Source organism: Vollenhovia emeryi, unplaced genomic scaffold (genome assembly GCF_000949405.1).
Source record: "Vollenhovia emeryi isolate VEMERY1.0 unplaced genomic scaffold, V.emery_V1.0 DF939168.1, whole genome shotgun sequence".
NCBI lineage: Eukaryota > Metazoa > Arthropoda > Insecta > Hymenoptera > Formicidae > Vollenhovia > Vollenhovia emeryi.
In genome coordinates, this window is record NW_011967198.1 from 32,462 (window position 1) to 49,625 (window position 17,164).

Sequence of the window (17,164 nt, forward strand, 5' to 3'; positions counted from 1 at the left end):
CCTGAGTGCTGAGTGGCGCAATGATAGTAATTTATGAGATTGCAAGCGATCCAGCGGGAAAATTAGCATAGTCTGCGGCGGGCTTTAGATCGAGAATGGCGAGCTGTGACAGCTAAAAGTTGTTTCGTGAGTAATTGCGTCGATTGATCAAACTTCATTGGTGATTAACTTATTAGACAACAACTGTACTATTTCGTCAACGTGGATAATTTATCAATTTTTTCTTGACCAACTAGAAAGGAAGAAAGATTGGACCAAGGACGACGAGTGGGTACAGCATTTGCAGCTGTGATTAGCGACGGGTATCATTGTTGCAAGTCATTGTTGTCGCTTCTGTGGAATACTTTTCCGACGAGGAAAAATTATATGAATTAAATTATGTTGACGCCGTAGTCTCGCTCGCACCCCGACGATCGTCTTCTCTCGCGACTCCTTTCATAACTTTCCTTCTTTCCGCGTTCAAAGTCTGAACGTGCAATTTATATTTTATCGCGGGAAGAGGGGGGGGGAGAGACAAAGAGAGCGAGAGAGAAAGTGCAAGATATTTAAATGAAGCGCAACGTAACGGCTCGCCAATATCACGATCAGCGATTGAAGAGATTGATTTATATTTACGCCGCTCGGTCAGTTTGGAGTAACACAACTGGATGACCAAACTTCGATTAACGTAATTGGCGATTAATTCAATTGGCGGAGTGAAAACAAACGTCGGCGACCGTCTCTCGCGACGGAATTACGTAAGATGGAAAACGGAAGACGCGGTAGAATCGCGGTATAACTAGTAGGTCCACTCTCCCTGGCGAAAATTTTAAGTAAGGCGAAAGTAACGCGAAAAGTAGCGCGTTACTTTTCAGAATTGGTGGCTTGTAACTGTAACTAGTTACATTTTTAGCGAAAGAGCTGTAACTGGACACTTTTATAAGGTAATTTTCCCAACCCAGGATTATACTATGGTAGAATTCCATTGACCGCCCGTTGAACTTTGCAGAAATGGAAATTTGACCGCGCGGATGCGATGTCAGGACGGCCGAGCGATATTGATATTATTACACCAAGATACAGATACAGGCGATAAGAGCGCGGTCGGACCGAGATTCGGCACGTGGACGGTCAAGTATGTTAAAAACAGAACGCTAGCGAAGCCCTCGAATGTCTACGTCGAGCGCTTACGTAATGACGGATTAATTTTGCATAGTTAATATTTTTTTAGCCTCTGCAAATAAATCACGAATGCGAACGTCGACTCGAGTGCGAGACCGTGTTTGAGGGAAGAGACGAGTTTGCGAAGGGGAAACAGAAGAGGAGCGGTTTGCCGGAATTCGGTTCCCGGGAAAGGAAAACACGATTAAAGTGGTACTGTTTGGAAATGCATTCTGCTGATTTTTCCAAACTCTGCGGACGATACGGCCGGGAAACCGAGGGAAGAAACTAGAAGCAAAGAGAGAGAGAGAGGAACGCGCGAGAGTGCGAACAAGGACGGGTGTCCGTTTGAGAAAAGGAAGGAAGGGAAGTCGGCGCGCGATCAGCTGATCGGGTCTCGGGATTCTGTCATGGCGCGCGATACTTCTCGAACGTTCCCGGACGGCACGGAGCAGTCGGGCAGCGCGGAACGATCGTCCCAGGTAAATCAAGCGAGGCGGCGCGACGGCGCGGCGCGTCCGTACAAGGAGGAAACGCGGAAACGTTCCCCGGGTGGCTTCGGGAGGGACTCGGGGGGGGGGGCCGCGCGTGTCCGGGAACGGGGGTGCGTAACGTCGATCGAGAGAAGCCGTCGGCGCGATCCGACGTAGAACCCCTCTGGAAGCGTGTGCACCGCGGACGTCACGTTTCTCGGAACGTCGCTATCTTATCGCGGGATTATTAGCTCGGGGCTTTTACGTAATCCGAGCGTTTAGACGCGCGGGGGCAGGGCCTCTTCGGCGTACGCTCTCGGCGCGATATCGAATTCGCCGAGCGCGACGCCGCGCAGAGCCCACCGTCTCCCCGCTCCCCGCAGTCTGCGTCCCGTTCGCTGTACAGTTACTCGCCGCCGCGGTGTTATTATTTATACGGCCGCGCGGCGGCCGCGCTCCGCAGTCGTCGCTCGCTGGTCGTCGCGGTCAGTCGGACAGCGGGGCGGGGGGGAACGTCCGGTCTCTCTGGCGGCGGCGGCGACGGCGCCGTTGAGGTGTGTGTGCGTGTGTGCGACTCGCGCCGCTCCCGCTCGACAATCTGATGAGTAAGTGTCACGCCGGCCTGGCGTGGCGCGTGAGACGTCACGCCACCGTCTCTCCGCGCCGCGGCTTCCGCGTCGCCGTCCCCGCCGCGATCTCGGTCCCCCGGGTCGACGTCGCGGCGACGACGACGACGACAGCGGCGCTGACGCGCGCGGCGAGTCGAAAATACACCGGCGCGTCGCTGGCGACCGCGGCAGGAGCGGTCGCCGCGAAATGGGAACAATGTCGTGTTAGCGGGAGATCGATCGCCTGTATAATTACTAATTTATCGTGGCGTGTTTACGTAATAGCGCGTCTGTGCCGCTGGCGTTCGAGGGCGAGCAGCCGGCCGCGTGTAAGCCAGACGCGAATTTTAAACGTCCGTGCTCCGCACTTGTTGCTCCGAGATCCCAGTCTACGACATTGTATCTGGAGGCATTGTATTTTATATGAACAAATCGAGACGCTTGAAAACTCCGTCGACGACGTACGATAGCACAGTGTATAATGTACAATTTGTCCAAATTTTTTAAACGCATTTATCGGCTGCAAAGTAGAGTGTTTCGAGACGCAAAGAGCACGTTGCGGATTTTGGCCTCGGTGTTTCGCACCGAAATTGCGTCCGTCCTGCCGAGGCACTCTCGAGATCTCGTCTTGAGAAGCAGCTGCGATACTCCGTTATATTTCTATTATATTTTGCGATAAGCGTTCACGGAAACGGCGCGGTGACGAAAAGCGGGATTTGTATTTGTATTCAGTCGGCAAGTGTATACGCGACATATATGGGATAATAGCGGATTACATTAAAGCGACTTAAAAATGCACAGAAATGTATATGATGACTTTACGTGACGTTACCTATGTAAATATTATGCCTATGTATATAATGCGCGTACCTTACACATTGTGTGCGCAACTGGAAGGAATTGATCTTTGACTCTTGACTTGAAAATAAGCCGCGTGCACGCGCAACTTTCAAAAGTTCTTCCGCCGCGTTGGAGGATTTTGAAAAAAAATATATATATATACTGGCCGGCGGAGAAAATGGGGACCGCATTTGCATAATATTTTAAACATGACGCGTCGTAAAGGCACGATATACTATTTCATTTGAGATTGCGCTTGAAAAGAAAAAAAAATGTGTCTCCAGTGTGCGTATGTATCTTTTTCAGCGTATGCATTATTTACCATAATAGGTGGAATCGTAGCGAGCTATTTCACCCTGATGCAATGAGTCCGCACAGCCATAAGAACAGTTTAACGCCAAAAGACATGCAGTCCAACGGATACTCCACCGGCGAAGCCGTGACCAAGGAAGCGAGGAATCGTTCATCTCCTTGTGAGTCAGTGGATTGTATGTGTGCCTAGATTGCCAATTTTTTACTTTTTATTATAACACTACGTTGCCCGTTGCGTCGCTCGGGACGCTCGGCGGTTTTACTTTGTACCTTGTGTCCACGATTATTACAATTTGTCCATGACTTTTTGTACAGAGTAGAAATGTATCGAATACATAACTGAGCGATGTATCGAGATCGATATGTAGCCGACGAGCGAGTGCAAGTGTCCACGCGTTACGATATTCGCTGTGTGCAGCTGCGGTGTCTCCGTATTCGTGTATTCTTAATACGCATAATTGTTTGTACTTGATTGTTATATCAGTTAATGGTCAACCTTCGACTGACCGAGCAGGGGTCGAAACTATTAACGGCTTAGCCTGGGTTGAAAAACGGTGGAAACGAATATTAATGAAACTGTGAATATTGTACTTGGAAGAGACTATAGGCTGAAAGTCCCGTGTCCATACTTTGTCCAATATCATGAATATTGTACTCGAACGACTGTACCATATGCATTTGGGAATACCCGCAGCTATATCGTGCCTAACATTGTGTAGAGTTGTACAAAACAATAATTATATCGTAGACATCGCTCGTCGGCTTGTACTGGGCTCGAATCGTCTCTTAGATCTTTTTATATAACAAGTATCGAATTTTGTCTCTAATTTGATTTTGTTAAGCTAAATAACATATGTAACAAGGTAGATGATGCTTGCGACAGGAACATTATTACCTCGCTTGATTGTCACCCGAAAGTACATTTGTAATTAGATAAATTCTTATACTGTGTAAATATATATATATACCTTTTACATTTGCTTGCCACAATTTTTCTGCATGACGTGTTAATAATCATATCTTTAAAAATTGAATTTCACACACAGTTTCTAACTGCTGTAGCGGTCATCGTACCCTTTTTACAAAAATGTATTCTTGAGGAACATTATCATTATTTTCGTAGAAATTTAGACGGGATGAAATATTAATCGTGCCTTGTTGTTACAGCGATGCCTTGGTTTGGGATGGATATAGGCGGTACATTGTGCAAACTGGTATACTTTGAGCCGAAAGATATAACGAGAGACGAGGCGGACGCAGAGGTTGAGACATTAAAAAATATCCGCCGGTATCTCACTAAAAATTCGGCATACGGAAAAACTGGTCATCGCGATACGCATTTACAAGTGAGCGTTGTCGAATATTTAACTTGTACCTTCTGTAATTCACTGGCTACACGGACCTGTCGGTAATTGCTGGCTTCAACAATTGTTGCAGATGGATAACGTCTGCATCAGAGGCAGACGAGGAACGTTGCACTTCATTAGGTTTCCTACGAGCGAAATGGGAAATTTTTTAGCGCTAGCAAAATCAAAGGGTATGGCGAATCTGGTGACTACTGTTTGCGCCACTGGGGGCGGCGCTTTCAAGTTCGAGGATAATTTCAATAAGGTTCGGAAAATTGCCCGTCTTCATTTCTGTCTTGTCACAATTGCGACGTGAATAATTGTTAAAATGTAACGAAATCTTTTGGCAGGAAGTAAACATGAACTTGGCAAAGTTCGACGAATTAGATAGTTTAATACGCGGAATGCTCTATATAGAGACTACGAATCCACACGAATGCTATTATTGGTCGAACCCTACCGACGACAGCAAGTGTCATAAAGTACCTTACGACTTTTCCGAACCATATCCTTTCTTGGTAAGTGTACGCGGAGATATTTCGTTGTGCGCTTTCTTGATTGAACAAGTTACTGATCCATTGTATCCTGCAGCTCGTCAATATAGGCTCTGGAGTAAGTATACTAGCCGTATACGGGCCGGAAAATTATAAAAGGATATCTGGAACAAGGTAAAGTAAATTGCGCGCCTGTCATATCTTGTAACGATAAGATGTTTGCCAATAGCGGTATAACACTTGTGTTACCTTATAGCCTAGGTGGTGGTACGTTCCTAGGATTATGTTGTCTTCTCACTGGATGCAATACCTTTGAAGAGGCGATAGAATTAGCCACGGGCGGCGATAATACAAGAGTGGATAAGTTGGTTAGAGACATATATGGCGGTGATTACGGTCCTTTCAGTCTTCCCGGAGATTTAGTTGCGAGCAGGTACAACCATTGCAAAGATTTGCCCAATTCTTAATTTCTATTCTGAGATACAATACCTTTACTTTCTTCATTTATATTCCATTGTTTTTAGTTTTGGGCAAATGAATTCCAAAGACCGCAGAAACACCGTGACGAAGGAAGATCTGGCGCGTGCAACTCTTGTTACTATCACGAATAACATTGGTTCTATCGCGCGTATGTGTGCTGTTAATGAAAAAATTGAGAGGGTAATAATATATGTAATTTATGTTATACATATATCATCTCTCAAACTGGACATTTGTAACAATTTTCGCTTTCAGGTCGTATTTGTAGGGAATTTTCTCAGGGTAAATCCTATATCGATGAAATTGTTGGCCTATGCTATGGATTATTGGTCTAAAGGAACTTTGAAGGCCCTGTTTTTGGAACATGAAGTAAGAATCCAACTGGTTGCGAGAGCTCATATTGTAAAATGCTATTCACATCAGACGTATCACTGAATATTGCGTCTTGATTTCAGGGTTACTTCGGAGCAGTGGGTTGTCTATTACAATTTAATGGCGAATCGAGCTAGACACAATGGAAAGTGTTAAGGAGATAGTCTTACAACGTGCAGCATTCCATAAGACCAATTTCGCAGAACATTTCTTGAGTGAGCAAGATTTGTTCGTAATTATTCTCATTTTTAACTATAACAGTAAATATTCTTTATATTTATTTTTGTTATATTCTTTTACGAATCTATCTTTCCAGTCTATTGAGTATCAGTTGATTGTAATAAAACGGAAAAACCTTCATATTTAGTAATAGAATTATGGGTATATTTCTTAAGTGTCGTTGTATAATTTATCACTGTTTTAATGTAGAAAAAAGTAATTGTGTCAAGATAGTTCTTTTCTTTTTGATCGGAGGGTTTTGATATATGTTCGATTACGAGCACAAATCTAATACGACTCGGCAGATAAAATCAATAATGGACCAAATCCAAAGAGATAAAGGATTGCCTCCTCCTTCCGATGTTCGTTACATGCCGCATAGACTAGTTCTACCTCATAATTTATATTGTAAAGTTTTTCTACAAATGTGCACAGGTTTTTATGTATATAAGTAATATGGCAATCGTTATTACACTTGCACATCTTTTCGTAAGTTTATAAACGAAAGAAATCATTGTAATAGTAAATACTTTCGCACTAATTGTTAATATTCGTAATATTCTGTTGTTAATGTATTGTGTTGTAAGATGAATTTTTAATGCGAACTTTTTAATTGAATAGTAACGCAACTTTTTATTAAAATATTCATTCGCATGTTGCGCAACTGGCAATTGTATGAATTATGAATTTTTTACGTCGCTTCGGTGCTATTGCGATTTGTAATGCAAAATATACGCTTCCGTCAGGATGTTACGAAACGATGCGGTGCATACTCCAAGTTATCAAAATGTGTCAAATTTTAAATCCTGTTTTCGAGAAACGTGTAGTAATGCGAATGAATGAAAACGTATTATTGAAACGCTGATATTGTACCGTAAAGAAAATACATACATTGTTTTAGAAAACAACAATCGTGATATATTTATCTCCTATTAACTAAGCAAAAATGTTAACTAACATTTTTGACCATTCGAAATGTTAATTTCTCGAATAATTTGATATTATCGCAAGCGTGTCCTTCAAACTCATTTCTGTTGCAATGTATTGTGAAGTATACCAAGCAAACTTTAATAAAATATCACTTTAATGTACAATGCAAAATGTGTACGTACGTATGTGTCCATACCTCTACGTTGTTATTCGCAATAACATTTGAACTAAAATTTTGTGAGTAAAATGAACTAGTTAACATAATATGTAAATAATGTTTCTAAATATTAATTTCAATAACGTATGTCGTATTATAATGTATATTTTACAGAAACTTCACGTTTGAAAGGCGCATTCAAAATTCAAAGTCGCATAAAATCTGCATTCTGCATACATGTATACGGAATAAGAGTATTAGACATGGTTACCTAGCAACGTTCTTACAAAACAGCTCGCGCTAAATGTCAAGCCTGACTGATTTGTACATAGTCAGCTGATGTGAGGCTATAGATCTAGTAGTACCGTCATCATTATTCGCGCTACATCTTTTTATAATTCTTTTTGCGGCTTTTTTGATATCTGAAAAAATGGTAAGTTTATTAATTTTAACTATTAATCAGCTATAAAAGCTTTACCACAATAGATATCAGTATTTTATCAGTACATACATTTTCATTAAACGCTTTTATGTAATTCCGCACGTATAATTATGATTTTTGTTACATCTATGATTATGTTCTTTCTTTCATGTTTTATGAATTAGCGTTTCTTAATTGTGTTATTTAAAATTGATGAAAAGGGTCCTAAGAAAGCAAAGGGGAAAGCGACAGATAATGTCGACGGGGTAGACACAACGAAAATGAATAGAGAGCAATTGGAGATATACGCCCACAAGATATTGGAAGAGATGGAACGTGAACGGGAGGAAAGAAACTTTTTCCAACTAGAGCGGGACAAATTGCGGACTTTTTGGGAAATTACGAGGCATCAGTTGGATGAAGCACGCGCTATAATCAGGTACATTGATGGTAATGACTGGCTGGTTTGCAACGTACGTGACCTCATTAAAAATTCTTCAGAAATAAAGAACGCGAAAAAGAGGAATTGGCGGAGGATCATGAGGCTGAACTTAAGTTGTACAAGCAAAAGGTGAAACACTTGATGTACGAGCATCAGACTAATTTGTCAGAGACCAAGGCCGAGCATTTGGTTGCTCTTAAACTGGCGCAAGACGATCATGTCGTGCAAGAAAACGAGCTTATTCGAGATAAAACGGAGCTAAAAAAAAAGCAGAAAGAACAGGAAGTGGCGCATATGAACGAAATCCGCGCATTGAAATTGGTAAGACACGCACGTAACGATTTGCCGCCTTCCATATATGTTAAATTGTAATTGAGAAAAAATGCTTTATTTTACGCGCCCAAAATGCAGCACAATTCGGAGGAAATGAGCAATATGATGAAGAAATTTGAATCCGAGGCGATAGAATTGGAGCAAAAGTACGAACAAAAATTAACTAGCCAATATGAGTCCTTAATATTGAAGCATCGCATGGAAATAACTGAAGTGGAAGAGAGGAAGAACGTGCAAATCGCGAATCTGATAAAGAACCACGAGAGTGCGTTTGCTGAAATGAAAAATTATTACAATGATATCACACTGAACAACTTATCGTTAATTAAGAGTATGAAGGTGAACTGTTATTGTAAATTGTACAATTATAGAATCGTGGAAAGCCGGAATCAGGAGATTTTCAATTAACGTGGCAAACCTTTTAACAGGAACAAATGGAAGTGATGAGAAACAGCGAGGAACGTATGAAGAAGCAAGTACGGGAACTGACAGCGGAGAATAAAAAATATTTGGCCGACCTGAAAGCTTTGCAGGAAACGACTGCGGAACTTAATCGTCAACTTGCAAATTATGAGAAAGACAAGCAGTGCTTGGTTGTTGGTATCTGAAACACAACTTTGACATATAATGACGTTACGGAAAACCAAAAGCATAATTGAATCAATGATTATTGCAGAATACAAAACGGAGATTGTCCGTGGTGGCAAAGGATCTAGAAAATTTAAAGTGGGAGAATGAAGTTCTCGAGCTGCGTTTTGAAAAAGTAAGATATTTAAATACACATATTCGAACGTACAATAACATACATTTTCGAAACGTACATATACCTAACGCATTTTATTTAGTGTCAATCCGAGAGAGACGAGTTACATTCTAGATTTGTCTCGGCTATATTCGAACTGCAACAGAAAACGGGTTTAAAGAATGTACTCTTGGAAAAGAAATTAGAAAAGTTGTCGGACTTACTGGAGCAACGCGAAGCGCAGATTAGCGAAGTGTTAGCTGCTGCCCAATTGGATCCTGCGGCGGTCGTTAGTGTGAATAAAAAATTAGAGGTATGCAATCTCATTATGACAATCTGAATTAGATACGAATACGGTAGTAATACAATATTTCCTTGTAGGATATGCTCAATAGAAAAAATACTGCAATACAAGATTTACAATACGAATTAGCGAAAGTGTGCAAAGCACACGACGATTTGTTAGCGGCTTACGAGAGTAAACTGCAAGAATATGGAATTCCCAAGGCTGAACTTGGATTTCAGCCCCTGAGGATGAAGATTGCCGGTGCGAAATTCAGCTTAGGCCCAGCTGGGCTCGTTACAACAAATCAGTAATACATTTTATAAATATTTACATATAATCGATTTATGAAAATTTTATATACCTTGTCTGAGAAAATTGTACCGACAAGTGGACACATTTTATCGCTATTTTTGTATATTTTAATGGAAGAGATAATAAGTTTTTCAATAAGCCATACAATACTTGATATGTGTCGCGTTTAATGCATCTAGCGGTACTTCCTAACAAGCGATACGTGAGAAAGCCTGAAATATTACCTCTGAACATGTAGAATTAACTTTGACACAGAGTATTTTTATTTTGTAAAACAAATACATTTTAGTTTATGCGTTATGTTCTCAAAAATTACACAAAATTATCACAGAGAATGTACAGAGTAGATCGTATCGATGCCTGTAAGTTGTATAGTCTCAGTAATTATTCAACATATTTATGCTTTTGCCTCTAATCACATCTCTCGTCCGTGGTTAATATTGGCAATGAAAAATCTGATATCATATACGGCTCATACACATTTTCATGATTCCATTACTGACTGCGTAACTTTCCTTCGCGCTCTCCAACGTCTCGTCAAATATCTAACAACTGGCAGGCACAAATACATTAAAGATACATTCATATATAGATATTAACATATAGATATTAGACACTGACTAGTCTAACTTGTAAAACACCTGTAAGTCAAATACATCAGGTCACATGGTTAATAAATTTCAAACACTGGCTTTATGTAAAATACTTGCCCGTCCTTTCCTCGCGCAATAATAGTAATAGTCTGTAAACTTTCCCATCTCATAATACTTTACGGTTAAGTGAAGAAATAATTTAGCATTTGCTCACAGATTTGTAAATATTATACAACGCTTTGTATAGATATAATTTTATAATACATATATATTTATATATATGCTTATATGTATATATTAAGAATTTTGGCACAATAAGAAATAGAATCACAGTTGAAATCATTGTACATTATAAGATTTACAGATGGTTTTGTCATTACGTCGGTTTCGTGTCTCTGTGAAGTGTACGTTACACGCTTGCTACGATATGAAATGCATATTGAACCGTGTAAACACAATCAACTTGAAACTCCACAACACTAGGCTACATTATAGAAAATTACGTGAATTACGAAATAATATATAAAAAATGTAGGTTTCGGAAAAGCTAAGGGATTAACCAGTCAAGACAATTCTGAGCACTGCAAAATTTAGAATTTATCTGTACGCGTGTTCTTTTCTCTTTATCTGAATTAGGCTCGTTTGGTTGTCATCTTACCTGGAAAGAACATCTCCGATCTACGTTCTATTTTCCCTTTTCCGTGAAATTTTTTACGGCCGTGTCGAGTGTGTATCAGAGTCGTAGAAAAAATAAGCATCTGTTTTAATTTTTAGATATTAGTGGTCCATTGTTCCATTTGTAAACCTTTTCCTCGAGTTTTCCTTGAAAGATTCGCTCGCTACGTTTAAAGGTGCATCGATTCCTAGCTTGGTGCGCACGCTAAATTTAAATAAGAGCGTAATGTATGCTTAACATCGTCAGTATGACGCATTTATACATACAAAATTTTATGTGATGCAGCAACACACTTTCATTTCACTACTGGCGAGATACTTACGCATTCGTATGATAAATAAAGAGAAAATATATGAGCATATGTATTATCTAGAATAGGGAAAAGGCAAGATACACTTTCAAGTAGTTAGAAATTACCATACTTGCATAAATAGCAGATGTAAATGTACGATGGTTATCTACGTGGCTTGTACGCACTTGGTCTGCGGTCTGATAAGAGTCGTGTTAATTAATTTAAACGTTGAATTGCAAATTTTGTACTTTACCGGCATTGAAAAGGAACCGTAAATTTCCGGAAACTCTGTCTCCCTCCCGTTGTAAATTAATGAAAAGCCTCCACAAGTAATTTATCGACTTTCGAAAAAAGATTACGTATTACAAAAGAATGTGCGCGTACGGTGTAACTTAAGTGAGATCCGTCGGCTTTCTTATTTCTGGTTATTTGATTTTCACGTTCAACTCATTATCCTCCAGTTTGGTAGCACGTCAGCGATCAACGTAGAAAAGTATGTTGTTACATTGTAAACCACGGTTTCGCCGGCGGCCAAAATGGCCCCGAAGGAGCCGTAAGTGCCGTAGTCTATTACGCTGTGATTGCACGCGGACAGGACCGCGAGATCCCTCCCGGGGCCTTTGCCGTCGTTCTCCGACACGAAGCTGATTCGGTGACGCTTGCTGCGTAAGTTGTACTTGCACCAGGCGATATTGTCGCTCGTCACCACAAAGACCACGTTGCTGTACTTGCCGGCGAAATAATCCATCGCCGACAGGTAGTAACTTATCGGCGCCGGGCGCGTCTTCAGCTTCTGCCAGAGGTAATCCACGTAGTCGGTCCTACGCACGTGTACGCTGACGTACGTCGGCGAGGACAGGTTGAATTTCTCCGCCACGCGCTTCAACACCTTCTCCGCGTAGATCCTCAGGCTCGGCTTGAACGTGAACTCCCGCCGTACGTCGTCCAGCCAGACCAGTATCAAGGACCAATAAGCCGCGTGCCTGAGAAAGAGTGCACAATTATTATTTCACTTATTTTTCTTGAATTGCACATTGAATATCAAATAAAATAATGCTACAACTAGTGCAATCAAAATTATACTTTAAGCTGAATAAAGCAAATTTAATCAAACTTGTACTAATTGACACGGTAATAAAGGAAAGTCCCCTATTATGACAGAGTTTCTAACACGAGATTATAGGTTTTTAACATTCAATCAAAAATCTTTTCTCGCAACGATTATACAATCTAACAGTGAATGGCGATAAATTCACGGTGGTACCAAAATAGACGCCTAGCAGAAACCCCATCATCTCATATTAAGATTCTATCATAACAGGGGACTTTCCTCTGCTACAAATCTAATGAATAAATTTCAATACATCTCTCCTCTCTTTCTCTCTCCTCTTTTGCAAGATTAAGCAAGAGTTGTGTACAACTTATTTCATTCCGCGTCGTAAGATCTCCAACGGTCTGCCGACCTGGGGATAATGATGTTTTGCTCCGTGCTGTTCCACTGGCCGAGCGAGTTGACCACCTGGCCGACGTCCAGGGTGCACCGGCCGATGTAGCTGAGCGGCGGGATGCTGAGGTTCTCAAAGTGCTCCTCCAGGGTCTTGAGGATGCAGCGCGGCATGAACGGCTCCAGGCCGGTGCGCCGGGCGGTCGCCCACACGGAGGCGTACTCCCAGATCTGGTTGCCCAGCCTGCCGCCCTGGACCGCCGAGACGATGCCGTACCTGGGGCAGGGGTTGTCGCGCAGCTCCGACGCCGGCACGCGGACGTTGTTCCTCAGGTTCGCGCGGCAGAGCGCCTGCTCGTACGCGGAGATCTTCATGTGGCGCGCCGGCGGGGTCGACGTGTACATGGGAAACAGGAAGACGTGGATGCCGAACACCACTAGCAGCGCGAGGACTATCGCGCTCGCAAGCACATGCTGTTGAGCGTGGCTCATTCTCTCCGCTAATCTCGCGCTACGCGAATTTTCAGCGCGCGATGGGATGCTCGGCTTTTTTTTTTCTGTCTCTCTCCCTCGCTTTCTACGTGCCTGGCCGTCTACCCTTTCTTCACTACTTTGCTCTGCTTCTCGCTTGCTCTGCCTCTACTGGTCGGCCGCTCACGCTTCTCGCGCTAGTCCGGCATTTCATATCTACAGGTGTGCCATGTCCTTTGCTTTCCGACGTACATCTTGACAACAATAAATGAGCGATAAGTGTACACGGCATTTTCAAGATAACATGACGTTTTTTTACGTGCAAATTTTAACGTTACTTCGATTGCAAGACTAAAGTTGAGATATCCATGTAACGTGACGGTAGAAAATTATAGGAATCTCTTTTCAATATAATCACGTGACAAGAGTTTATCATACTTCATTTCATTTCCATATATGTCGTGAAGAAATATTTCATGATACATTTGAAGCGTCAGCTCGCGTGTTCAGAAGTTTTAATCATACGGACTTAGAAATCGAGAAAAATCCCACGTTAGAAATTACTTCCACATAATTGCATTCCGTGTATCTCATTCCGGAGTGCCCCACGATCTCTTTTACTCAATCAGTATAATCGCTTTCCACAGAAATGCGTCGAGTGATTTAAATGTAATTTAATCCCCGCCTCCCCCCCCCCCCCAGCCAGATCGGATCGCAATTCTTCTCTGGATCATAGAAAAAGGACATGGCCAACACGCAACTGCTACGCAAAGCTAAAATTCCATGCAAGCGACGACTCTGGCGAGCGTAAATTACAAATGTCAGCATTGTAATCCTACAAGTGTAAAAGAAATTCGTAGTGGGAATCGCAATAAACGATCCTAGCGAGCTAACAATCGACTCTGGACGCGCGAACCATGCAGTGAGGCATTCGTAGGCCTGGCTTTTCATTTTCTGATTAACTGTTAGCCAGAAGTTAGTCGATTCTCTGTCTCTTCTTAGATAATATAACATAAAAAAAGATAGAGAGTCGACTAATCTCTGGTTAACAGTTAACCAGAAAATGAAAAACGTGGGCTATGGATTCAGGATCGTCTTACATTTATCTAGAGATGCTGCGTGTATCTAAAAATGATCCTGAAACGACTTTAAATATAAGATCTGGGACTCGATCATGAATCTTTTCCTCTAGCGTGATCTCGCGAAAGGCGAGAAACTTCATTAACGAATTCAATCTTTGTCAATGAAAATTTTCACTTTTCACGAGTTCACGCTAGAGAAAAAGATTCATGATCGAGCTCCATGGATCTTTTTCTCCAGCATGAATCTTTTCCTCCAGCGTGATCTCGCGAAAGGCGAAAAATTTCATTAACAAATTCAATCTTCGTCAATGAAAACTTTCACTTTTACGAGTGAACAATTTCATTGACGAGTACTCAATTCTTCAACGAAATTTTTCACTTTTCACGAGTTCACGCTAGAGAAAAAGATTCATAATCGAGCTCTATGAATCTTTTCCTCTAGCGTGATCTCACGAAAGGCGAGAAATTTCATTAACAAATTGATCTTCGTCAATGAAATTTCATTAACAAATTCACTTCGTCAATGAAAACTTTCACTTTTACGAGTGAACAATTTCATTGACGAGTACTCAATTCTTCAACGAAATTTTTCACTTTTCACGAGTTCACGCAAGAGAAAAAGATTCACGGGGCTCGATGATGAATCCGTTTCTCTAGCGAGAACTACGTGAAAGGCGAAAAATTTCATCAACGAATCCTTGCCAATGAAAATTTTCACTTTTCACGAGTTCGCGTTTGAGGAAGAGATTTATGATTGAGCCTACGATCGAACCGCCGACTATGAATGCTGCTCTAACACTCGTCCGAGGGAACGAACGTGGCGGCTACATCCGGAACGATGTGTTAATGAGAGCGTAATTAACGCGGGGCGACGGCGGACGGGGAGGGTACGCGACACCCCCTGTCGCTCGGCGAGAGGGGAGGGTGGCGTTTAGAAGTTTCGAAAAATGGCATGACATGGCACGGCTACGTATCACACTCCGTCATATTTAGCGACGTGAATCTTCCGCCTCGATATGAGAAAACTTGGGAGATTTAAAGCAACGTCACGAGACGAGACGCGGATAATTTCACATGGCTCGAGAAAGTTTCGTACGCGTGTACGCGAGATCCACTTGCACCTTGACAATTTCATCCCCCGAGTTACAAGAGCACACGCGTCTCTCCCTCTCTCTCTCGTCGATCCTCGTTCGCGAGAATTAATTGTCGCGTGGAAAATCTGCGAATTCGCACAGTCGCGTGCCAATAAACGCCAACTGTCCGTTACGTGGCATCGATATTATAATTTCTCACTCAGCAATACAAATGTATTATAACATAATACACGTTGTACGCAAAAGTTACATTGTTGGGCAGGAAATTACGATATCGATGTTATGTGACCGTTGGTATTTACTGGGGTATATACGTGCGTAATACCCATTCAAAGTTATTGCGTCGCGAGGACGGGAATTGCGCGCGCGACACACATACTCTCGGGGGAAGCATCGCCGTCGACGCGGCGCGTGCAGCTCGTCGAGATCCAATCCCCGAGGGAGGGAAACCACTAGGAAACGCAGGAGCAGCTCCCGCGTCCGACGCGCGCTCGCAGTCTCCGCTCGGTCCCGCGGGAGACGCGAGCCGCGGCTTCGATCCGACGTCGCCTGGCTTCGACTTACCCTCCTCGCGTTCGCGCACCGCGGAGAATCGCGACGCTCGTCCGCGACAGGGCGAGTCACCCCCGCGGCAGCTTCCGCCCTTTCGAACGCTCCCTCGCCCGCCCGACTCGGCTCGGCGAGAGTCTAGTCCCGCTGGAGAAACGGAGCCGCCCTACTCACCGTTCCGGCCAACTCGGCGATTCGCGGCGCACAGGTCGAGCCTCGCGAGCAGCAGGCGCGAGCTCGGCTCGCTCATGTTTGCCCGGCGCGGACGCTTGTTGCACCCCGGCCCGGCCGCCGCCGTAGCTCGGCCGTCGCCGTCGCCGTCCCCGTTTTTCCGCCGACGGGCGTCGTCGCGGCGCGGGCGCGCAGCGACGTCCCCGCTTCACGGCTGCCTTCGCGACCTCGCGTCGATCCTGCCCGCGCGCGCTCCTCCTCGCACGTCCTCCGCGACGCAGCGACGTCCTCTCTCGCCGGGGATGTTTTCTCACGGGCGGGCCGTGACGTCACCCACCCCTCGCAGGCGCCGCGTATGGATCTTTCATTTCCCCGTTGGCGCCGTTTCCCTCCCGAAGCACGCGCCATCTGCCGTCGTCGCCGACCGTCGGTAATTTTGTGTCGATAAAGTAGGAGGCGAAATAAGAAACGTCAATTATCGACACTTTCATTTTCGGTCCGTGAGAATCTCCTTTCCCGAAAGTGGAACCTAGATTACACGAAACCGATAGATAATTAAAAGCGCGGTGCGTAAGCGAGATATGTGACCGCGACAAAATACCACGATTTACATACATAATTTAGATGAGTTAGTCTCGTGAAATACCTGTGTATACGTTGATGAAGAGCAGTCGCCTCGACATGCAGTTCGTTTCCCATCACAAGTTGTAGAAACTCGATAATTCATCCAGAAACGTCCACTTGTCACTGATAAAAGTGCACAAACCAATAGCGTTTTATCCTCACATTCACTCGCGCTCGAGTCTTGGAAGCCGATAACACAAAAGTATAAGTCCCAGTCTACAATAGAGATTTAAGCCCTAAGCCTTAAGAAATTGACTAATC

General features: G+C 43.3%; 3 protein-coding genes across 14 annotated transcripts; 2 read left to right on the forward strand and 1 right to left on the reverse strand.

Moving 5' to 3' along the window:
- Nucleotides 1-575: 575 nt before the first annotated feature.
- On the forward strand, nucleotides 576-7,378 carry LOC105564087 (pantothenate kinase 3). 7 transcript variants are annotated; one of them, XM_012016197.1, is made up of 12 exons: nucleotides 576-923; nucleotides 989-1,114; nucleotides 1,211-1,622; nucleotides 3,368-3,549; nucleotides 4,541-4,719; nucleotides 4,811-4,984; nucleotides 5,070-5,237; nucleotides 5,311-5,387; nucleotides 5,470-5,646; nucleotides 5,738-5,873; nucleotides 5,949-6,062; nucleotides 6,149-7,378. In XM_012016197.1, the coding sequence occupies exons 4-12, from the start codon at nucleotides 3,426-3,428 to the stop codon at nucleotides 6,200-6,202; spliced, it is 1,203 nt and encodes a 400-aa protein (XP_011871587.1). In that variant the 5' UTR covers nucleotides 576-923; nucleotides 989-1,114; nucleotides 1,211-1,622; nucleotides 3,368-3,425; the 3' UTR covers nucleotides 6,203-7,378. The 7 variants fall into 7 exon arrangements, with proteins under 7 accessions (XP_011871587.1, XP_011871588.1, XP_011871589.1 ...); XM_012016198.1 differs by having other exon boundaries at nucleotides 3,392-3,549; XM_012016199.1 differs by lacking the exons at nucleotides 576-923; nucleotides 989-1,114; nucleotides 1,211-1,622 and adding an exon at nucleotides 2,082-2,218.
- Nucleotides 7,379-7,484: 106 nt separating this feature from the next.
- LOC105564089 (galactoside 2-alpha-L-fucosyltransferase 3-like) lies at nucleotides 7,485-16,427 on the reverse strand. 6 transcript variants are annotated; one of them, XR_001009090.1, is made up of 5 exons: nucleotides 16,283-16,427; nucleotides 12,932-13,637; nucleotides 11,159-12,451; nucleotides 9,086-9,171; nucleotides 7,722-7,793 (listed from the first exon to the last, which is right to left on the reverse strand). XR_001009090.1 is itself a non-coding variant. In XM_012016201.1 (3 exons), the coding sequence occupies exons 2-3, from the start codon at nucleotides 13,402-13,404 to the stop codon at nucleotides 11,911-11,913; spliced, it is 1,014 nt and encodes a 337-aa protein (XP_011871591.1). In that variant the 5' UTR covers nucleotides 13,405-13,637; nucleotides 16,283-16,427; the 3' UTR covers nucleotides 10,148-11,910. The 6 variants fall into 6 exon arrangements, 3 of the variants coding, with proteins under 3 accessions (XP_011871591.1, XP_011871592.1, XP_011871593.1); XR_001009089.1 differs by lacking the exon at nucleotides 9,086-9,171 and having other exon boundaries at nucleotides 7,485-7,793; XR_001009091.1 differs by lacking the exons at nucleotides 7,722-7,793; nucleotides 9,086-9,171 and adding an exon at nucleotides 10,046-10,119.
- LOC105564091 (growth arrest-specific protein 8) lies at nucleotides 7,729-10,599 on the forward strand. Its single transcript, XM_012016204.1, has 8 exons — nucleotides 7,729-7,804; nucleotides 8,014-8,231; nucleotides 8,294-8,555; nucleotides 8,646-8,906; nucleotides 8,996-9,163; nucleotides 9,244-9,330; nucleotides 9,413-9,622; nucleotides 9,691-10,599. Exons 1-8 carry the CDS (start codon nucleotides 7,802-7,804, stop codon nucleotides 9,904-9,906), a joined length of 1,425 nt encoding a protein of 474 aa, XP_011871594.1. The 5' UTR covers nucleotides 7,729-7,801; the 3' UTR covers nucleotides 9,907-10,599.
- Nucleotides 16,428-17,164: the final 737 nt, after the last annotated feature.

Excerpts from the sequence above, each read along its gene's own strand:
- LOC105564091 (XM_012016204.1), top strand. Across the intron at positions 9,164-9,243 it reads AAGACAAGCAGTGCTTGGTT|AATACAAAACGGAGATTGTC; the intron begins GTTGGTATCTGA and ends TGATTATTGCAG. Across the intron at positions 9,331-9,412 it reads TCGAGCTGCGTTTTGAAAAA|TGTCAATCCGAGAGAGACGA; the intron begins GTAAGATATTTA and ends CATTTTATTTAG.
- LOC105564089 (XM_012016201.1), bottom strand. The coding sequence starts at position 13,404 with ATGAGCCACGCTCAACAGCATGTGCTTGCGAGCGCGATAGTCCTCGCG. Across the intron at positions 12,452-12,931 it reads CAAAACATCATTATCCCCAG|GCACGCGGCTTATTGGTCCT; the intron begins GTCGGCAGACCG and ends ACTCTTTCTCAG.
- LOC105564087 (XM_012016194.1), top strand. The coding sequence starts at position 2,645 with ATGAACAAATCGAGACGCTTGAAAACTCCGTCGACGAC. Across the intron at positions 4,720-4,810 it reads ATCGCGATACGCATTTACAA|ATGGATAACGTCTGCATCAG; the intron begins GTGAGCGTTGTC and ends CAATTGTTGCAG. Across the intron at positions 5,874-5,948 it reads TTAATGAAAAAATTGAGAGG|GTCGTATTTGTAGGGAATTT; the intron begins GTAATAATATAT and ends TTTCGCTTTCAG.